This window comes from Natator depressus, chromosome 3 (assembly GCF_965152275.1).
Source record: "Natator depressus isolate rNatDep1 chromosome 3, rNatDep2.hap1, whole genome shotgun sequence".
Taxonomy (NCBI): Eukaryota; Metazoa; Chordata; order Testudines; family Cheloniidae; genus Natator; species Natator depressus.
The window spans coordinates 168,670,051-168,693,996 of record NC_134236.1 but is presented as its reverse complement, the minus strand read 5'-3'; the positions used below and the strand labels follow the sequence as shown (position 1 = coordinate 168,693,996).

Genomic DNA, 23,946 nt, shown 5'->3' with positions numbered 1-23,946 from the left:
TTGACTTGCACAGGAAGACTTTATACCTGTTGTCTATGAAAAAAATGAAATCTCTGGTACTTACAGCCAATCATCATCATAGCAACCGCAAAGATCTTCTCGCCATCTGTAGTGGGGGCAATGTTCCCAAATCCAACACTGGTGAGGCTAGTCATTGTGAAGTACAACGAGGAGATATAAACAGAATCCTTGCTTGGCCCCCCTTCCCATTTCCCTGAACCTGTCGAGTTAAACCGATAAGGCGTTCCTATGGACTCCCCCAGCTGGTAGAGCCAACTTTCAGTTCGGATTGTGTTTGTATCCTCATTAATAACTTCATAATCTCCTATGCTGTACCAAATGCAAGCCAACCAGTGAGCGGCAAGACCAAACACACACACCAGCAGAACCAAGACAGCTGCTCCATACTCAATGTAATGATCCAACTTCCGAGCCACACGACCCAGCCGAAGAAGTCGGACTACTTTCAGTGAACTGAACAGGCTACTGATTCCCTAAAAGAATAAAGCAGAGCAGGCTATTAGAATTCATCATTACATTATTTAATGTTTTCTATCAACAGTGTTCATAATCTAGGCATGCAAACTGGCCACTGACACATGCCTATAAAGCGACATTACAGTGAAGCGTATGAATGTCAGTGGCCTGTGTTTTCAGGGGGACATGCAAACCTTCTCTTCTGTTTCGATTCACTTTCACATGCCTTGGGTTTCTCTTTGAATTTCTCATTTCAGACCATTTGAAATATGCATAATGCACGTTAGAGTTGATCAGATATATAGCCATGTCTTCGCTTTGCTATACGTTCATAGGTTTAATCTATACAGTAACTCCTCGCTTAACATTGTAGTTATGTTCCTGAAAAATGCGACTTTAAGTGAAACGATGTTAAGCAAATCCAGTTTCCCCATAAGAATGAATATAAATGGGGGGGGGGGCAGTTTAGGTTCCAGGGAAATTGTTTTTTTGCCGTACAGTACAGTACTATAGTTGGGAGGGTCCCCCGCCTTACCCCACACAGGCACAGCCCTCTGGCACTGGAGACAATGAGGCAGGCAAGGAGGCTGAAGGTGCTGTAGGCTAGGAGAAGCACATTGCGCAGCAGCAGTGGCAGCTTCCCCTCCTCTGCAAGCACCAGGGGCGGGGAGCTCAACCCTCGGCCCGCTCACTCCACCCCTTCCCCCAAGCCCCCACCCTTAACCCATCTCTTCTCCCCCCCCCTTCTCCCCCTTTACTCCTCATGCTGCATCCTCGCTCTTCCCCCCTCCCTCCCCTGCCTCCTGCCCGGGGCAATCAGCTGGCTTGTGGCGTTCAGGAGGGAGTGGGGAGGAGCGAGGACACAGCGCGCAGGCTCCCCCTCCCCACCTGCCTCTTTAACACTGCAAACCAGCTGATTGCCGCGGGCAGGAGGCGGGGGGAGGAGCGGGAGGGCGCTGATCTGTGGGGTCTGCTGGCGGGTGGGAGACACTGGGGGGGGCGTAGAGGAGCTGATTGGGGGGCTGCCAGCTGTGGACAAAGCAGGCAGCCAAACAACGTTATAGCGAAGCATTGCACAACTTTAAATGGAGCATGTTCTGTAATTGATCAGGAACGTAAGACTGAAACAACGTTAAGCGAGAGGACATTAAGTGGGGCGTTACTGTACATATGAAAAAGGCATTTTATGTGAATAAGGAAGTCTCATTTGCAAGCCCAATTTTGTGAAGATATTGGTTGTGGATATTTAGAGGTTACTTTGAGGCTGGCTGAAATTATGGTCCAATAAATGAATAGAACCGTTGTTATCTGCAAACAAAGACCAGTCTAAGCTTTTTATTATTGTGCTTATATATCAGATAGATTTGAGATATGTAGTGGAATGAGCTCAGTGTTTGGAGACAAGAGCTCCTTATTTCTAATCCAAGCCCCGCCACTGACTCACTGTGTAGCCTTGGGCAAGTTGCTTCACCTCTCACCCTTAGGGCTTGTCTACACTATGCAGCTTTTAGCGACAAGGCTGTGTTGACACAGCCTTGTTGCTAAAAAGTCAGCATGTGCAAATGCTCTCTGTCGGTATTTTGTCGGCACTTTTGCCGACAAAATACTTCCAGCCCCACAAGCGGCGTTAGCTTTGTCGGCAGGAGCATGCTCCTGCCGACAAAGCTACCTTCACACTGCCACTTGCGTCGGCAAAACTTTTGTCTTTCACGGGGCGGGGGGTGGGGTGGGGGGGCTTTTCTAAGTCCCCGTGAAAGACAAAATTTTTGTCGACAACATCGCAGTGTAGACAAGCCCTCGGTTCCCCCTTCTGGAAGATGGGGATAATACTTACCGTATCTACCTCGGATGTGCCACGACGATTAACTACAAAGGCTAAAAATGTCTAAGGATTTTGGATTCCTCTGTATTGGGATGTCCACCGCAACACCTCAAAGGAACCAGATTGTCCGAAAGTGCTGAGAACCCACCCTCTGAAGATCAGGCCCCTTTAAAATATCTGAACTTGGGCACCCAAAAATTAAGGCCCCCCAAATTACAAGTCACTTTTGAAAACTTCAGTAAATATTCTTCATGACACATCTTTGCAGTAGATATGATAAAGCTCCCACTAGGCTTCAAAATCTCAGATCTAAAGCGTGCACTACATAATGCTAAGTATCATCATTATCATCCAGATTTACACCGTAAGTTTACAGAAAGCAAATTAAAAGAAAACAAAAACCAAACACATTTTGAGTGAGCTCATATATCTGATTTACCAGACACAGGAACTGCCTCTGACTAAAAAGATTTAAGTAAGCTCTCCAAACAAGTTTTAAGCCGTTTGTTTTAATAAATGTTTCTGGAGATGCATAGTTGCATAATTCCGGTCACCAGGTTTTACCGAAAGTTGTTCAGTCATGCTTACATATAATTTGCCTCAATGTTCTAGTTCCGGCTTATTTAATGTAGCGAAACAATTTAATTTAGCTAATAACATATGATTTACATATTAACATAAGTCCTTTGAGGACTGAAGTAATGTATTTTTCTCTTTATTTCATTAATTTGTCATGATTATAGTTTCCTATTTTGAAAAAAATGACACTGCTAGATGCTTTAACAATAAAAGTCGACTTCAAGTGCTTCTGCTAATTGTGCTCACAAACACGTCCAAAGGGGACAGTGATATTTCTATAAAACAGAATAATTTGTAGAGATTTAGAAAAAGGGCCTAAAGTGATGTGTTCCCATCATGTTTACTAGTTCTAACCAGGAATCAAATCACATATCAGCCTTCAAAAGTCACACATGCGACTTGTTCCCCAGATGGACAGGTAAGCCCACCTTTCCCATTTGTGCCATTCTTAGCTCTACTTCATTGACAGAAGGAGTATGATCGGTTGCTTGAAATTCAAAGGTTTAAGGACAAGAAGGCATGTAGGACCTAATGTCCAAAATAGAGGACGTGGTAGGTAGCCCTGCAGAAATATCCGTAACCCCAATACAACAGCAACACACAATATACATATACATGAAAATCCGGGAAGGGCAAATCTAACCAATCATTTGCAAACCCAGTTCCCTACTTTGAAGTCTTAAATGCCCATTTGAGTATTCACATGCAGGTTTTGCCCTCCTTTAAATATCTGTCCTCTAATGTCAAGACATAGCACTGTGTTTCCCCCAACACACCTATGCTTTTTTATGTAATAATATGACATGAAAAAATCATTAATGTAACATTAATATGCCTTGTTATTATTCAGGGCCTGATTTACAACTGGGCCTCAGGTTTGCAGGCATAGCTTTTCATACACAAATATATTGGGCCTTCAATTCTGTGCCCACAATAAAATGCAGACAACTGGTAGGGTTTAGACATTAGCTATTTAAGTTGCAAGTACAAACAAAAAGAAGCTTAAAACAGACTTACTGCATATGCAATCTGATTCAGGCTAAACACTGTTTGTGCAAAATTGAGCCTACAAGTTACAGATTATCGCCGAAAAACAGTTCCAAAGTGCTAACATTAGAGCTGTGCTGCGGATGGAAATTCTGTTTCACAAAGGACTGAGATTTTGAAATTTGGTTTCATTCCAACTTGGAACAAACACCAAAAAATTTCAATGTCGTCTGTGAAGGAAAATGCCAAAAAAAAAAATTGGATCAGTAAAAAATGATCCAAATTCGACTTTATAATACAAAATTTAAAAAAAGGAACGAAGTAATTTCAAAACAAAAATCAAAACATTTCATTCTAAAAGTGTTTGGTTCTTCCCCTTATCATTTCTCTGAAATGAAACTTCTGTTAAAACACCACAAATTTTCCAAGCAGTATAAACTGAACTGCATTCTCCCATGGATAGTTCCTTCTAGGGCTATGATTAATCGCAGTTAACTCACGCGATTAACTAAAAAAAAAAATTAATTGCGATTAATCGCACTGTTAAACAATAGAATACCAATTGAAATGTATTAAATATTTTTTTATGTTTTTCTACATTTTCAAATAAATTGATTTCTATTACAACACTGAATACAAAGTGTACAGTGCTCACTTTATATTATTATTTTTATTACAAATATTTGCACTGTAAAAATGATAAAAGAAATAGTATTTTTCAATTCACCTCATAAGTACTGTAGTGCAATCTCTTTATCACGGAAGCGTAACTTACAAATGTAGATTTTTTTTGTTAAATAACTGCACTCAAAAACAAAACAATGTAAAACTTTAGAACCTACAAGTCCACTCAGTTCTATTTCTTGTTCAGCCAATCGCTAAGAAAAACAAGTTTGTTTACATTTATGGGAGATAATGCTGCCAGCTTCTTATTTACAATGTCACCTGAAAGTGAGAACAGGCGTTCTCATGGCACATTTGTAGCCGGTGTTGCAAAGTATTTATGTGCCAGATATGCTAACCATTCGTATGCCCCTTCGTGCTTCAGCCACCATTCCAGAGGACATGCTTCCATGCCGATGATGCTCATTAAAAAAAATAATGTGTTAATTAAATTTGTGACTGAACTGCTTGGGGAAGTATTTTATGTCTCCTGCTCTGTTTTACCCGCATTCTGCCATATATTTCATGTTATAGCAGTCTTGGATGATGACCCAGCACATGTTCATTTTAAGAACACTTTCACAGCAGATTTGACAAGCCGCAAAGAAGGTACCAATGTGAGATTTCTAAAAATAGCTACAGCACTCAACCCAAGGTTTAAGAATCTGAAGTGCCTTCCAAAATCTGAGAGGGATGAGGCGTGGAGCATGCTTTCAGAAATCTTAAAAGAGCAACACACAGATGCGGAAACTACAGAAACCTGAACCACCAAACAAGAAAAGCAACCTTCTGCTGATGGCATCTGACTCAAATGATGAAAATGAACATGCGTCAGTCCACTCTGCTTTGGATTGTTATCGAGCAGAATCCATCATCATCATGGACACATGTCCTCTGGAATGGTAGTTGAAGCATGAAGGGACATATGAATCTTTAGTGAATCTGGCACATAAATATCTTGTGATGCCGGCTACAACAGTGCCATGAGAACGCCTGTTCTCACTTTCAGGTGATATTGTAAAAAAAGAAGCAGGCAGCATTATTTCCTACAAATTGTAACCAAACTTGTTTGTCTGAGCGATTGGCTGAAGTAAGACTGAGTGGACTGGTAGGCTGTAAAGTTTTATATTGTTTTATTTTTGAATGCAGTAATTTTTTGTACATAATTCTACATTTGTAAGTTCAACTTTCATGATAAAGAGATTGCATGACAGTACTTCTATTAGGGGAATTGAAAAAAATATTAATTTTGTTTTTTACAGTGCAAATATTTGTAATCAAAAATAATTATAAACTGAGCATTGTACACTTTGTATTGTGTTGTAATTGAAATCAATATATTTGAAAATGTAGAAAACATCCAAAAATATTTAAATAAATGGTATTCTGTTATTAACAGCGTGATTAATCTCACGATTAAAAAAATTAATCTTGATTAATCATGATTAATTTGTTAATCACTTGACAGCCCTAGTTCCTTCATAGTTTTTCTGACCAGCTCTAGTTCATGGTTTTGTGCTAATACTAGTTTGCTCACATTGAACAAACATGCATATTTAGTTACGTGTTTAACATCCTATATAGTAACTGGCAAAGTAGAGTACTTAAATGTTACTATAAAAACCTTAATTTTTGCTTTTTCTGACATATGTTTTAATATAAATAAATGTTGTGTTAGCATATTTTGCATTTAACTTTTTTTCTTTTTTTAAATAAAAGAAATTAAAAGAAACCACCCAAGAAGATTAACACTTCATTGCTCCCAATTAGGCTTTGGAGTTGACTGTCATTATGGAAATTAGTAAAAATTTTATGTTGATGCACTAAAATAGGGGTGGGCAAACTACGGCCCGCGTGCTGGATTTGGCCCCTCAGGGTTTTGGATCCAGCCTGCGGGATTGCCCCTCCCCCGTGGCACCACGGGCCCCGCGCCGCTACTAGAAGCGTCTGGCACCATGTCCCTGTGGCCCCTAGGGGAGGGTGGACACCCTTGCCTGTGGGTACCTCCCCCGAAGCTCCCATTGGCCGGGAATGGGGAACCGCAGCCAACGGGAGCATCGGGGAAGGTACCCACAGGCAAGGGCAGCATGCGGAGCCCTCTGCCCACCCTCCCCCAGGGGCAGCAGGGACATGGTGCCGGACGCTTCTGCTAGCGGCACAGGGCAGGGGCCGGGGCCGGGGCCGGGGCTGGGGCCAGGGCAGGCAGGAAGCCTGCCCTGGCCCCGGTGCATGCCACTGCCACCCCAGAGCTGCTCCAGGTAAGCAGTGCTGGGCTGGAGCCTGCACCCCAAACCCCTCCTGCACCCCGCACCCCAACTTCCTTTCCTGAGCCCTCTGCCTGCACCCCAACCCCCTGCCACACTCCACACCCCTCCTGCACCCCAACCCCCTGCCCTGAGCCCCCGGTACACCCCATACCTCTCCTCTGCCCCAACCCCTTGCCCTGAGCCCCTTCCTGCACACTGCACCCCCTCCCACACCCTGCACCCTCTCCTGCACCCCAGCCCCCTGCCCCAGCCCTACATTCATGGCCCTGCATGCAATTTCCCTACCCAGATGTGGCCCTCTGGCCAAAACGTTTGCCCACGCCTGCACTAAAAGAAACAGAACCCAGTTTGCTCTATCTTAGCTGTGCTGCCTCTGTTGGAAGCAGTAAAGACTTAACTTTATCACTGAAGTCAGCATTGAAGATATGAATGCACACAAAGAATACATCTCTTGGCTATGAATGTGCCATTTTTAGATTGCCACTTTCCAGAGTAGAATAACGCTTTACAGTTATTGTCTATTTTAATGCTGCTCTTATCGACACAGAAACAACCTATTTCATCGTACAGCAGACAGCAACAGGTTAGCTTCAAGAGGTCACACAAGAGAAATGCCTCAACTCAATATACTCCCACTTGATGCTTCTAATTCTCTCAGGATTACTACTCATATACACACTTGAGGGACAGGTTAAGAGACACACATTGAGCTCCATCTGCCAAAGAAGAAATAAGTTTCAGTTCATTAGAGCTGGAAATGGTGCTGCACATCATCACCAAGAATTACCAATTTCTGTACTGCAAAGGAGCCCTTTAGGGAACACCCGTAAGGAAGATGTGAGTGTAGGACAAGTTTCTCAATACCAGCAGTCCCCTGTGAAACAGTGACTGGACATATTTCTGTGAAGTGTTGCTCCACACTGTTAAGCAGCTATGTAAAAACTGCACCTCATCTTTCATCAGATCTGTTTCTTGGGTGCTTTCAGAGACTAGGAACAGACCTGAGTAACCAAGATGGGGGGAGTAAAAATAAGGATTTTTTACTCTGTTTTAGTCCTGTTTGCCATGCAGAGCCAACACAACGAAGGAAGAGCAAGCCAGACTCCATTCCTTCTAATGTATCATCAATAGAACGGTTTACCCAGTTCTAGTGAGATCCCGCCATGCAAACACACTGAGGGTGATAAGGGTGCACAGTTGTTCTTCACAGCAGAATATGGCCAGCAGAACTTTTATTTTTGTTATTGGTGATTCATGAGAAAGAAAGAAAGTCCAGTTTCAGTCTCCTCTGATGTATAGCAGAGGAAACAAGTCTGTGCTTTGTCTCTCAAAGTCTCCTGATAAGATCCGGTGCATGTACAAGTAACATGGAGCCCTGTGATGTCACTTTTGCAAAGTCATTTTTCAGCTTAAACGGCACTTGAAGCAAACTGCACTTTTTGAGTAGCATAAAGACAAGCAAGCCTGGTTGCTGAAGAGGAGTGTATTTGTGACCCATGCTTTTCAGGCCAAGAAGAGTTAGCAAAAAGATTATTCTCAAAATGTTGCCAAATAACATTTTGGTAGTCATATGCCACAAATTAAAGCTACTCATTAGGTACTCTACACATGAGCACCTGATTTTCCAGTTGTGCATCACTGCTTTGTATCGTGCATGTTTTGGCTTCATTCTTCTCTCCCTTTTCTGTTGTGTCACATACCAGTTGAGAGTTCCTCACATCACACACACACAGCTCATGAAAACACAGATTAATCTTGGATTGATGCACAGGACTGGGATTCCGGAGATATGCATTCTAGCTCTGGCTTTGCAACAGACTGCTTGCAAGACCTTGGGTGAGTCACGCAAGGTCTTGTGTCTTGATTTCTCAAATCTGTAAAATAGGGATAACAAGTCATCCCTAGCTCACATGGGTAAAGGGAGGGTTAATTCAGTTTGCAAAGCATTTATTATTAATTATTGCTGTTAATTTGTATGGGAGAGGCATATTTTGTCATCCATAGTTCAGCTCACACAGGTCTGAAATCACTGAAGAACCGGGCTCTAGCTGAAGAAAGTATAATTTTATGTAAATAATTTTAAATCACATTTTTTACACACCACAACTGAAAAGTGAACACACTTTATAATTCCCTCAGGGCATGATGGAGGATGAGTAATTTTAGGGAAGATTGGAAATAGTTTTCAATTTATATCTCCTGGAGCCTTCATTAAGGAGAGCAGGTACAGGTTAAATTTACACAGTCACATTCTACTCTTCAGGACATTGCATATAGCCTTCTTCATGCATAAAATGCAGGAATATGTTTCACTCTTATTATAAACACTGTGGTTGGGAACCAAGTGTGAACCAGAGGTAGAGGGCAGAATTTTCTAAAAGAGGGCTTAGTGTTAGCCTAACACTGGCTCCCCTTGATTTCAACTGGCCAAAGCACCACTTCTGAAAATCCTGCCTGTCATGTTTAAGGGCTATAGGGAGGTTTATGGCAATGTTGAGGTTTAATATAAGTGGAGTGAGATGTGGAGGCCAAAGAGTAAATCATTATAAGGACTGGAATAAAGCTAGATAAAAGTAAATGAGTTATTTGTGCAAAATTGCAGACAGATGGCCAAATTCACCACTGGCATAAGTGGGGCAATATTCATTGAAACCAATCTTGCCCCATTTATTTTAACGTTATTCTAGATTCAGTTTCACCACTGCATTGCTCTAGATATCTGAAGTGTCATGATAACCCTGATTGTAAACAATACCATGATTAGAACTGTTCACTTTGTCATTTTTAATTTTCTGATTTTCTGTTAATTAACAGAATTTCATGTTAATTGAACATGACCTTTCCTACAGATTACTATGTTTTGCAGCCAAGTTATGAGATAACATTATACTCACAAGCTGTAATTAAAATCTAAGCCTTCTGGTTACCACTAGGGCTTTTAGTAAGGGAACAGCTGGAGATCTAAGATCCATGAAGCTTGTTTTTGGTCAGAGCTCTGAGATTCCAGTTTTCCAGCATCCAGATAGAACATAGCCACCAACCATGCCCATAATACAGAGGTGGAAAAGAGAGATCAAGAAAAAAACCCAGCAAATACATGGGAAGTAAATGTAGAGATGGGTTGAAAACTGATAAAAGGCTAATGTGTCCAGGAAAAGATACACATTGTTTTACATTGATCTGTAACAAAGGGAAACAAAGATAAAGGAAATTTGTCAGTAAACTAATATTTCATTAAGCATTGTAATTTGGGGATGAGTGTCAAATTAAGAAGTCACCTCAAATTAATGGATCTATTTACCTTTGTTTCAGTGATACTGGTATAAAGCAAGTCAACTCCAGAAGCTTTTTCCCTATTTTGAAAAAAAAAATACAAATGTCCAATCCATATCTGGGGTCAGAACTACTTTTGGCATCTAGTACCAGTCCATCTTAAATTCTAATCTGATACCTGTTATGAAATAGATTATAAAGCAACCAACCATTTATCTACTCAAATAAATACTCTTTGCCATCTCATCTGATTTGCTGCCTCAGATCAATAAAAATACTCTAAACTGAAGAAAACAGGGTAACTGAATCCAGTCTTCTAGAAGATGTTTCCCTTTCTAAGCACTTTAAGTATCACTCTAACAGCAGTTTTCTGAAGTAATGCAAAATTTAATATGCTCAATTAGCTCTTCTCCTTGGACAACAGCTATCACCGTATGTTCTCGCTGAAGATGTAATTTGATATATTAATTCTTTTAGATTTATATAGATAAAATAGCAGCCCACATAAGCTACTCATTCTTCTGCAGTGTGATAAATCACGTATCATGCTTTGCCAAGATCTGAGAAAGTAGCCTTGGCACCCAATGTATAAATTATACCTCTACTTATCTGTGACTTGGAGATAAATCCTATCCAGGACAGCATTACAAGGGAAAACAGGGGATGCTGGCAGATGGACACTCTGCTGCAGTTATCTTGCCAGCCACGAGTCCAGAGAGCAGGTCCAAGGGACACAGGGTAGGGTGTTCTTTGCTGCTGCTCTAATAAGGAACAGTGTGTTCTCCCAGCTAATGTGTGTTGCTGATTGCAGCGGAATAAGTCCTCTTGCCATCCAACTGCATCTACAAGGAGATGTGGTGCACAGACTGGCGTATTCACGAGTATTCTCTCCTATCGCTTGGAGAAGAGATCCTTTTCTATTTATTGAGGTGGGGTGGGGGTGGGGGAGGAGAGGATTCCTCTACGTTCCTCTTCCCAGTTCAACAGAAGGCAAAATCAAGCCCAGTGACTGAATTGTGTAATAGCTTCTATGTCAAAGTTCTCTCTTTATCTAGCATTTGTTTACTTAATACTAGATTCATTGATTTCAGTGGGAACAGGAGCAGGCCCCAAATGAAAATAAAAACTAAAGCCTCAGATTTAACAAATTTGCTGCTTCTGCCCTTTCAGCACTGATACAGCAATTGCTCCTGCAGGAAGTCAGCTAGTGGCATTAAGACAATATACATATTTCCTGGAGAAGTTATTTTGTCATTGAAATCAATGCAGTCATGAAGCAGAACATTTTCAGTTGATCAGAACCACAAGTAATGTCATCAGAGCAATAAGAATAAGGTCCATGGACCAAATTCTGCTCTCAGTTACTCTGGATCTACAGTAGTATAACTCCGATTATTTGAGTGGGGCTTCTCCAGGTTGACAGTGGAGTATCAGAGCAGAGATTGGCTCTAAAAACTTAAGAGTTTTCCCCAATAATTGCTCTTTTACTGCAATCATTTGTTACATGCCGCCCCCTGCGAAAAACACCCAAATCTGGCCCGATAACTAAAATTATTGCAGTTAAATCAGAATAGCCAAAAAATAAACTTGCAACAAAAATAATCAAATTAGCTCAGTGAGAGGATCCTTGTCATGACACTACATCCAGCCCGGCCTCATTCTTAAATTCAGATTCCGGCTACAACTCCAGCTGACAAGGTTCTTTCAAACTCTGCTAAACACAGTTTTCCAAACCTTAAAGCTGCAGTAACCACAACAGCAACCGCAATCTGTAAAGTTCCATATCTGTGTCAATGGTAGTTCTGAGGGCAAACTGATTGTTACATTGGATTCAGTGATTATGGGAGATGTACCTGAGAAGGGAAGGGATAAGTATATGCTAGTATCATGATTTATTCATGTTATACACTATTTGTGTTTGTCAGGAGTGCATGATTCCATTTACTGGGAGATTTTAAGCTCAGAACTTTAAAAGTGGGTAAACCCTGTGATTTCCCTATTCACATAAGCCTTCTTTGCCAACATGTACATTAAAGCGATGAATTTACAGAATGGCTATGACATGCCTAACTCAAATTAGAGTTGGTCAATTATATAGCCATATTGCTGCACAGCTTACAGTTGATTAGTTGCTCTGGGTTGCCAATAGCTTGTAGAGATTAACTGAATGGCAATCAAACCATAGGATCTATTCTTGAAGCCCTTAGTCAGCCAGTGAGAATCTGCCTGCATCAGGTCTGAGTAAAAGTCTTAAGATTTGAGCTGATAACAGGTAAAAGTGAAAAGATGGTAAATATGAAGGAAGAGCTAAACAATTTTTGAAGAACGTTAACTTCCGTCTAATGTATCGGGATGGAAATTCCACTAGACTTCATTAGAATCATTCAGCTTGTCTTAGGTTATTTCTGATGGTCCCTCTTGGGTTATGCTGGAGGACCATGAGACCAGCAGACCTGTTGCTCAGCTGGAACGTGGGCTTGGAAGGGGTAAATCAGATGAAAGAATGCTTGGACCAAAATTCCAAGTATCTTAAAGACAACAAGAAATCAGACTGGTAGAAACTATAAATATTCTAGGGGAGTGGAAAAAAATGTCCCCACTTTTTGCATGTGAGAGGGCCTCAATAGAGATTGCCACAATCGCAAAGGTCTGACTGGACCCTGTCTCTTGTGCAGGTTTTGAATGTGCAATATTCAATAAAAAGTGGAATTCACCACTCTACAAACACTGCCATATACTTGGTATTCATGAAAGTGAACACTCTATAAAGGAAAAAAGAGTGGCATTACATTTGAAAGAGGGTGTCAAAATGATTGACTGATATGGGGATGGAGAGCTATGGAGTTTTGAGAGGCGGGGTAAGGAGGGAAAGGTTTAAGAGCACAGCAAAGTGGGAGAGCCTTACATCATACTAAATCAGACATTTCTCAAAAGCTCAGAGTTCTAAATGTTTCATTGTATCTCCACTTAAGTCCAGCCATTTTTAGTGCAGCCAGTATCCATTTCCCAATATACATGCCCAAGAACTGAACTGCAGTTTTTTTTATCCTGGACTATGGCATGTATAATCTGCCGCTTGTGTAAAAACACTCCACAGAAGTTGGGTTAGGAATTGTTTTCCTTTTGCTTAGTTTAGCCACACACTTAGGCCTGGTCTACGCTCACAGCGACACATAGGGTACATGTAGCTACACGCTATGGTGAAAAGCAATCTGCGCCCATGTTGTCATGTGTAGCTACATGTGGCAGTGAAAAGCTATGGCCGCAGGGAGCTGCTGGAGCCTTTCCCTGCTGCCTCCCACACTGCCAGAGCCTTTCGCTGAAGGCGAACAGAGAGCAGAGTAGGGTGTGTACCCTAAGGTTCTGGTGTGTCTGTACTTTACTCACCTAAGCAATGCCTCACTATCTACACTGCTATTTATACCCAGGCTAGCTGGGCATGCAGTGTCTGGACTCTACATGCCGCTGTAAATGTAGATGTGGCCTTAGAGAAGATTCATTTAATTACCACAGTTAACAGACCCACATCCAAAGCACTTTGTTTTTTCCCAAAGGAAAGGAATCAAACAGGAAAGATGAACAAAACTAGGTAGGAATCTGCTCACACACACCAGTAAATAACTTTAACACTACTTGAAATGTAGCTGTGATAGTCTTTGAAAAGCAACTGGAAGGTTTCAAAGTTAGCAAGATTCCATAAAACTCAGCTGATTTAATGTCTTTTCTTTCCAAACTGACTCCTCTTTGGACCTGTAAGATGGCAACCTTCCTCACCGGCCTAGAGAATTATCAGCTGCATTCAAATCAATCTTTAGCCCTTGCCTCCAGATTCCATTTGTTGTCCAAACCACCAAACAACTCACAAAAGGAAAACAAACATTTCCAGCTGGAGATTTCTACCCACACATGACACTCAGGCTTCCCACCAGGAGTCTCCTGAAATGGTCTCTAAGGAAGGGAGACTACCCCTTCCTGCAGCTTCTCTATCTCCCCCTTTCCTGCAGCTCTTTATAGGAACACCTGTCCCCACCACTTCTCAGCTGCATCTGATTGGTAAATAGAACTGGCTGGCCCCAGGACTCTTGTCCTTAAAGGGGCAGGCCACCCTGTTACCTGACTATACTTATCACCACCATCTATTCCTTTATCCTCTTCAAGGTCAGGGATTATGTTCTTCCACTTCGTCATTAAAACCCCTTCCTTTGGAAGATACGTATCTTCTTTGCCTGAATGCTAGATTTTTCTCTAATTCATCTGGCTAGGTAAACGTAAGTTCATTTATATTTAATACATCTTTCCTCACGACTTTTCAGTATGCATATCTCTGTCACCTCAATTCATAAGAGTGATGGATAGTTCTCAATTTAGTCAATGTCAGCCAATAACTGATTATAGTGGCTCATGTTAGTGCAGCTAGAGTTTAAGGCTCTTCAGCACTTCCACTATAAACTCCCTTATTTCAGAGATTTATATGGTGGTGACACGAGTGGATTCCATTCCTGCCAGGAGATTTCATGACAGGATCACATGTTACCAGGGTAACAAGTCATTGTTTCCAGTGTCTTATGAAGTTATGGGCTGAAAACTGCATAAGATACAAAGGTCCGTGTGAAATTGTTCATGCCACCACTGCAAAAACATGCTTCAGCTTGGCTTTGGCATTTAAGGTCTTAGACTGCATTGGTCTTGACAAATTCCTAACAAGGAATCTGTCATAAATCTATTGAGGGATACAAGACTACTATGTCACTGACTTCTATTTTTGTTAATTCTGGCAACTGAAGCTTCAGCACAAAAAAAGTAACATTATACCCAAATCTATGTGGATTTTCCTTGAGTGGGGAAAAATTTATGGTCAGTCTGAATACTGGTATATGATATTTGGTGCACATTTTCAAGAGAGATCAGTACTATAGGGTTTATGAGAAGTGGAAGACATTTTAGAACAACCCCTCATCCTAGGCAAGCTAAACTGGAATCCACTGTACCATCTTAACCTCAGTATGTACCGTTATAAATCTAAGTCTGGCACCATGATGATTCATTAGTCAATGAAAGACTTCCATTATTTGAAGTTCCTTACCAGTTCAAGGAAGGGTTTTGGCTTTTAATTGTAGGAATAACTCGCCAGTGTGCAAAAGACTGGAAAAAAGTTCTCCAATGTTCCTTTTATTTGGAGCAAGAGGGAAATCTCTCCATGGATAGTCTCTCTTTTTTCTAAATATACAACTTTTGAGAGGGTGGGGCATAGTAAGGGGGGACAGGTGTTCTAGATGTTTGAATGCAGGATTTGGAGCCAGCAATTCCTACTTTAATCTGATCTCTGATTCTGTGTTCTTGAACCAAGCACTTACCTCTCTCCCTCTGCCCATCTGTAACATGTGGCTATTCACATTTACCTACTTCGCACAGGAGTTGTGTGGATAAGTTAGTTAATGACAACAAAGTGTTTTAGAGACAAGACATTGTAATAAATCTGTATGGAACTGGAATTTTCATTTTGTTGGACATTCTGTGATTTCAAAGTCTATTTTCATTCCTAATCAGAAAAAAACCAAAGAATTTTGAGATTGCCCACAAAGTGAAAAAAATTGGGGGGGGGGGAGAAATCAGCTCAGATCCATTGAAATATTTTGTTTTATGTTATAATTATAAAATAAAATAAAAATTTAAACCAAAAAGCTGATGCCTGCTGCTCTGATAAGAACAGAACAAAACATTTTAACCTTACCGAAACACTTCCCTTCATTTTTTCCCCCAAAGCAAAAAGTTTCCAACCAGCTCTAGTTCTAAATATTCCTATGATGGTGGATCCATCAGTAGCTCTGGGATTGTGTGTGTTATTTTTATGCTGGGGCGAAAGGGAGTGGGAGAGACATGGTATTAAAAATATTTTATCTAAAACAGTTGATTTGGCACATGCCAATATTTATTTACGTGATCTGGCCTTATCAGTTGCGGCCAAATCTGGCCCAAAAAGAGTTCTACAATATTATCCACAGTCAATCTTGCCATCACTAAAAAATAGGGCCACTTATGGTGAATACGGGTGTCAGCTCATGATACCACATGCTGTTCATAGATTTATATATTTCAAAGCCAGAAGATACCATTAGTTCATCTGGTCAGACCTACATAACACAGGGCATAGAATTTCACCCAGTTACATCTGTACTGAAACCAATACCTCAAGAATTGTTCTATTATAATTTTTGTGGTATGGGGCCATCGGGATCTCAGAGCATAAAACTGCACAGATTCCAGTGCACCAAAAAAAAATCCCAGTTTATTAATACCAAGAAAACCAAACAATGTAAGGACAAAATAAAAGCTCACTATCACACTTCTCTACCAACACATGATTTTGCCAGTATGCAAACATGAATTGTAGAAACCCAAACTCCTGCATACAAACAGACATGGATGCCAAATGCTTTTAATGCTCAAATGCAAACATGAGCACCTCCAGCCTTCCTCCACAAGAAGATTCAAGAGCTAAATGACTCCAAGTGTCATAGTTAACTGAAGAGAGCCAACAGGTCTGTGGAGCAGTAAGGTACAAAGTGTTTCACGCATCAGATTCAGATGAGGCACCTCATATAAATCAATCCTTTATGTACATCACATGAATTATGGCATTTTTAAGAAAAAATTGGCTTGTCAAGCTAGTTCATTACTGACATCCATCTTTCTTTACAAAGAATGATTAGATACAGATGAAATTACTCAGCTTTCACCTGCTCTGATGAAGCCAAATAAGGATTCTGTTCTCTCTTGCTACAGTCAACACAGGGAAACACTGAAGGAGTAAAATATGATTTTATAGTCTTTACCTCATTTTATTAACATGTTTGAAGGGTCATTCCCTATGGCAGGGGCAGGCTCTGTTCCTGCCTCTTTCCAGAGGAACAAACTATTGAGACCATCAGGTAAAGCAGCCAGTGATTTATTTACAAATTTGTTCTCACCACCTATACAGGTTGTGCAGCGGCTTGAACAGAATCCTGGGGCTCTCTGGCCTTTGAGCCCAGCAGGGTAGAGAGACCTCCTATATCCTTCACTCTACCAGTGACAGCTCTTTCTCTTTCCCCCCTTTGCACCTCCTTCCTCTGTGTGTGTGTGTGTGTGTGTACACACCTTCCAAGTTAATGAGGTAATTAGTTTTTAACTCTCTCCAGCCTATTTCAATCAATTTGGCCTCCTTCCCATATTCAAGCATGAAAGGGGCAGCTAATGGAAGTTGCAGTGATCAGAGTGCTGGATCAGCAGCTGTTGTCCAGCACTCTGTCACATTTCCCTTCTGGCAATATTACATTATGATTTTTTATTAAAGTATTTACCGTAAGGCTAAAAAAGGCAACCTTTCCGATGTAAAAGTTGTTTCCTCAAAGCAGTTGGAGCAGCCTAGTGAATCTAGCCTTTAGATTCCAGTGAAGATTCCTTGTATAACTTCAGTTTCACACCAGTGCGTATCAGAACCTAGAGAAGTCATCAAGCCTGAAGGAAGTGGAACTGATGTAACAACACGCCATGTAGAAGAGCTGTAATAAGGCATGAGTTACAGCAACTTAGTCTCTCTCTCTAGACTCAGACTTCCTGAATTTGGCCCTTCAAAGAGATGGATTGTCTTTATCTCTCCTCTGAAGCAGTTCATAGTGAAATGGACAACAAATATGGGGCCAGATCCTCAGCTGGTGTAAACTGTCATAGCTCCATTGATCATAATGGAGCTCTGACAATTCACACCAGCTGAGGATTTGCCCTAGTCAATCTACATTGATTTACACCAACTAAGGATATGGCCCCATTAGGGGAAGTAATGGCGAACAGCATTAGAATAACAGCATCAAGAATAGCATGTTTTCTTTGCTTGAATGGGATAACTAGAATGACCAGGAATAACACTATTGTACTTTTCTGATTAAGAAACTATTGAAGAACCATAGAATAATTACAGTATGAACCAGTTGTTCCCTTTGAATGACAGCTTTATCCTAAGAATCTGAAAAACCAAGTTCCAGGTATAACAATAATAATCACTTCAGAAAATCATTGCAGTAACTATGTACCTATCTCTGTTCACTTAAAGGCTTTTCATTTCAGTGTAATGGCCTCTAGCATGGACATTCACACCTGGGTGTGTTCTGTATGTCATCCTGACAGAATCAGACTCAGGTTATCAAGAGCCTGTCCAGCAGGATCAAGAATGATTTGCTAGCGTTCTAGGAACGTAAAGAAAATTGACTCTAGTTGTTTGATTTTGTTTTTTTAACTCTACTGTAGACACCACACAAATATATAAACTCTACTGTAGATGCCAGCTGTTGATCACTTGATCAATCCTTCTATTGCTTTATGAGTACCATGATTATCTACAACAGCAAAATGTCAGTCTTTCACATAAATCTTCCCTTTGGCACAATTTGGGACAAACAAATATTTAAGGACAGGGCTTACAAAGTTTTGGGGGTGATTTCACTTGTGTTATTTCAGTCTGTGGCTCTATATAAAACAAAAATCTATCTTCAGGGAATTAAATCTCACATAACATTACATTTGCTTCACTGCACTTAATAGTTTGCCTAGCTATCCCCAGCCAAAGTGAAAAACAAATATTTTACATGGGTCTAATGAGATGAACAATGCTTTGTTCTCACAGCTTTTTTTGTTTAATTATACAAGAAGTAACATGTTTTTTTAGTATTATCCAGATATTTCATTGGACATTATTTTAAGGAATGTCCTGATTTCAGGACACAGATCGGTCACACTTTACATTAAGGTTATGTTTATAAATGGATTATAAAGGATGAATAAACGATTAATAGGTGTTAGAAGTATGTTACAGGCATGAGTAGTTTTGTAAAGGGACCTTTCAATGCAACAAAAATAAGTCTACTCACAGGACTACAGACTGACAATTTGCTGTTTTATTTAGCTGCATCACAACAGGAGGAGGGTGGGGGAAGTCCCACTAAATAAGGGAAGGGGGGAGCATGACTCCAACACATAATATGTTGAGTAATCCTGTTAACCTCATGATGACCACTTTACTACAAGTACTGTGTCTCACAGCTGGTTATAAGCACATCACTAGATGGTGTTATAGATGGTTATAAGTAAGGCTAAGATTTTGTCATGGTTATTTTTAGTAAAAGTCATGGACAGGTCATGGGCAATAAACAAAAATTCATGGAAGCCATGACCTGTCTGTGACTTGCTGATGTGGCTCCATGATTTCCCCCCACCACCATGGTGGCTGGGAGCTGTGAGGGTCCCCCTCACCCATGGTGGCTGGGAGCTGCAGGGTGACTATATTTCCCAAAGAGAAAAATGGGACATCCCAGCAGCTCACCTGAGGCAACCCCTGTCACCCACAAGGCTATCGCCTGTCGCTGGAACCCTGAGGAGGGCCCCCTCAGGAGTCTGTCACCTGTTGCTGGAACGTTGCAGGAGGGCTCCCTGTCGCTTGTCGCTGCTGTCGTCTGTCGTTGGGACCCTGCCAGGGCCCCACTGGTTGTCAGCTCCAGAGTCCTGCAGCCCCTGGGGCTGAAGCAGAGAATGTCAGGGAGGTCTCTGGAAGTCACAGATTCCGTGACTTCCATGACCTCTGTGACATAAACGTAGCCTTAGTTATAAGCAGGACTGTTGGACTCATCTATACTAATTGATTAACCATTTATTAAGATATTCGTTATTTAACCACCCTTTATAAACTATTTGCACATGTGACTTTAATATAAAAGGCAATTAGTCTAGTCTCAATGCAGTCTAGTCTAAATGACTAAAAGTAAAACTGTTAAAGCTATAACCTATCCCCCTAGTTTAAGTCATTGGTGGGATTAGCCCAGGGGAATGTCTGTGCTCCCCAGCTGTCTTGTGGCTAGCCCTGAAGAAGGTGAGCAAGGAGGGAGGGAAGGTTCCATGATCCCTCTCTTCTGCCCCTTCTAGACTGTAAGTCATCAAAACGAGCTGGAAAACGGTAGTTTCAGATAAATGTTTGGTATGCCATGTCTTCCAAACTGTGGTGCATGGACCAACCGTAGTCTGCAGGGAGCTTGCTAGCCATATCATGCTGGCTGTCCTCCTCCTTTCTGGCTACTACATCAAATTAAAGACAGCTGGATAAAACCAGTGAATACTCTCCTGATCTTACTTTCTCCTATAAAAATTACCACTAATTGCCAAAGAGATGTTATTCGATCACCCATGGGAGGAAATAGGGCCAGCAACCAGGGCTGTTGCCCTGAGCACCAACTTCTAGGGGCACTACATTACTTGCCTTATTTTATTTTTGGGCATACACACTTGGCTGGTTCATTCAGGACAGGGGACCAAAATGGTTTTCCACCCTGGGTGGCAACACATCTAGGCCCAGCCCTGGGACAGGAGGTGGTGTGTGCAAGACAATATCTACATTATGTTGCATAGCTATGAATAAGCAGCAGCAATTGCTGTGGACAGCTACTAAAGGGAGACATGCTCACACCATATGCCAGCATATTTACAAGTATTCATTCCTTATTTTTGGGGGGGAGGCAAACATTAAAAGAAAAAAAATAAAGCCCTGGAAATGAGCCTGGTATACTAACCTCATCAACATTCTCAAATGCATTGATGACATCGTATGGCAAGCATGAAAGCAGATCAATCACAAACCAGGTCTTCAGGTAGTTCATGCGGATCAGCTTGGGGTCTGAGATCACCTCTCCGGCTGGCCCAACGAAGGTGGTATGGAAATTAAGCACAATGTCTACTAAAAAAATGACATCTACAATGCTATCTACCACCAGCCAGGCCACGTTGTTCTGTTTGGTTTTAAAGGAGACGTTGTAAGGGACCAAAATAGCAGTGTAGAAGGTTAAAATCAGGATGATCCAGTCCCAGGTGGTCTTGAAAACACAATAATGTAAAATGATATGTGGTGGAGTCTTTGGTGCCTCTTGTTTGTACTGTGGAAGGATTTCAGAGCCCAGCTGCAGTACCTGGAACGACAGATATTTCAGAAAAAGGGAAATATTTTTCACTTTTTTGATTATTGAGCTCAACAAAACGTTTCACAGAAATAGTGCCCATTACAAAATCCTGCGACTCCTTTAAACACTAAAGAGTTGCAAGTACAGTACAACAGAATCCTTTTAAATTAACCGGTTGCCTCTACATCCTTTCACTATTCGTTTTTATGGTGTTGTAGCTTCCTGTTTGCATTATGGTAGCAATTTGATGCCAACCCCAGATCGGGGTCCGTCACAGGGCATATATGTCCCATAGCACCCCCTGCTGGCCAAGCATGGCTCCTGCCAGCGCTCTGCCTCATTTTCTCATCCACAGGGTTTTGTCTCTCTCCCACAGAATAGATGTGGTTCAGTCTAGGTCACTTTCAAAGGTCAGTCCACTCAACTCCAAACAAACCAAAAGTACTTTTGCCCCACTTTGGTTTCCCTTCTGAGCACTTTCTGGGCTCCCTTTAAGTCTCCCTGCTCTAGGATGGAGCATGCCTCCCTGGAGTCCCTTCACAGTCTCGGCTCCTCTTGGAGCTACCTTTCTATCTTCCCTACTCAGACGTAGGATGCTCGCTACTTCCCTGGAGTCCTTCCAGACCCTCCCACAAGAGCCCAACTTGTTTCCTGTGGTTCTTCCTTCAAACAGAGTTTTCTCAGCTCTCCCATGAGATCCAGATGTTTCAGGGTGTCACCTGACCCCAATTAGTCCAGTCCTCTTAGGCTGGGAGGCAGCTACCTATGGCACAGGTAGGGCTAATGGAACAGAGCTGGCTAGCCTAGGCTTCTTAGACCTTAAGGGTATGTCTGCACTGCCACTGGGAGTGAGCTTCCTGCCCAGGTAGATGGACTCGCAGTAGTGGGGCTTGAGCTACCTCACTAAAAACAGCAGCGCGGGCATTGCAGGTATGGTGGAGACTCAGGCTAGCCACACGAGCTTAGACCCAGGGGATCGGGTCGGCGTGAGAGCCTGAGCTCCAGCCTGAGCCGCAATGTCCATGCTGCTGTTTTTAGCACACCAGTTCAAACCCCACTAGCGTGAATGTGTCTACCCTGGCTGGGGGGGCTGGCTCCCAGCTGCAATATAGACTTACCCTAAGGGGCAGGCCTTCCTGTTACAGGGCCCCATTGCATGAGGCACTGAAAACATACATAGCAAGAGACGGATTCTGTCCTGAAGAGTTTACAGTCTAAATAGACAAGACAGACGAAGGGTGGGAAGGGAAGCAGAGGCAAGGAGTTACTTGCACAAGGTCACTGGCAAAACCAGGAATAATACCTAGCTCTCCTTATTCACAGCCCAGTGCCACAACCAGTGGACCACACTGCCTCTGAACGCTGTTGATTTAATTCTCTGCTATACTGAAGCTATGATGTGGCATGAATTAATTGGACTTTGTTGTGCTACTTTGTGGGGCATAAGAGTAAACTCACTTTGCTTTCAACTCCACAAAATTGTACCATTAGCCCAGTAAATTATGCCAGCTTTTAACTTTCACTTTCCATTAAAATAATTCAGACATCAGGAGTACTGAATATCTGAAGACCTAGGATCTGATTTCTGACCTCATATAGGCCCAAATTCAACAAAGCACTTAAGCAAAGGCTTAACTTTAAGCATGCGCTTAAAACTCATTGGCCACACTCTTAGCTTGAAGTTAAGTCCTTTTTGGAATTGGGCCTTGGATTGGTTTTACCCCAGTGTAACTTCACTGCCTTCATTAGGCCTGATTAATACACTGGAATAACTGAATAGAATCGTGTCTGGAAGGTTTTGGACCTGATGTTCATCTCACGCTAGTGTAAATCAGGAGTGACGCCATGTAAGTCAATGGACGCACACAGGCATGAAACCAGAGTGAGATCAGAATCAGGCCCTTACACTTTTTCCTCAAATAAAAAATGTGAAGGCTTGCATTGGCTCAGTGATAGGAGAAAATTGAGAGGAAGATAAAGGCATTGCCAGAGGGAGGTGAGTCAATGCCAAACAAGTGGCATCTGGGAAAGCTTTTTAGATCTTCCCTTTTTTTTCATGTTTACTATAGCATGGCCATTAATTTGCTTTGGAGAATGGGGAAAGGGAAAATAAATCGCTGCCACCTGTAGGACGAGATCAGACAATATGCCCTCACAGGAGTTATCCGCACATCAGCTTTTTAATATCATTTATATGCAGACTTTTATTTGCAGACTTTGCTGAACCTTTTAAAATGATCTTTTGTGAGCTGACGGCTATTTCCAACAGATTAAACTGAAAGGAAAAAAGGAGAACAATCAGCTCTTAGATTCTGTCTTTATAAGCATCCTAGGGCCTGATTCTTTGTTCTTCTGCACCTTTTATGGTCATTTACACCTGTGCAGAGTGAGTGCAAAACAGCACCACACTAGAATGATAGCATTTCACACTCATTTTGCACAGATGTAAATGACCGTGTGAGGTGCAAGGCTGTGAAAAATCAGGCCTGATGATTGTCAGAGTCCAACATTTTCTCCAGGAGGGGGCAGCAAGAGCTGATCAGAGCCATAGACAGATTACTCCTGCGGGAATTATGCGCCCTGTAGATTTCTTTGCTTCCACACAGAAAAATGACAGGGAAGCAAAGGGAAGCTGCAAGAGCAGTCACACATCACTCTCTAGCAGTGCAGGTACATTGCCGGAGGGGCCGGCGGAGAGGTAAATCACAGCAGGGCTAGGGACGCCCCAGCCAGTGGCTCCTACCCTGGTCTGGGATCAGGTGCTAGTCCCGGCTGGGTTGGAGGCAGGAGAGGACGGGACTTCCTCTTCCCCTGCAAGGAGTGGCTGGGTCTGCGACAGACCCGCCCCAAGAAACCTCCCCCAGCTGCAGGAAGCTCAGCATCCTCCCCTGCTTCCTGTCCC

At 42.0% G+C, this 23,946-nt stretch overlaps 1 protein-coding gene across 2 annotated transcripts in view; it reads right to left on the bottom strand.

Annotated features, from left to right (window-relative positions):
• KCNH1 (potassium voltage-gated channel subfamily H member 1) overlaps positions 1-23,946 on the bottom strand; it is a 308,739-nt gene that overhangs the window by 230,408 nt on the left and 54,385 nt on the right. For both annotated transcript variants that reach the window (XM_074949315.1, XM_074949316.1), the window contains 2 exons: positions 20,661-21,053; positions 65-494 (listed from right to left, as the gene is read on the bottom strand). In XM_074949315.1, coding sequence (XP_074805416.1) covers positions 65-494; positions 20,661-21,053 — 823 coding nt within the window. The remainder of the gene's footprint in view (positions 1-64; positions 495-20,660; positions 21,054-23,946) is intronic.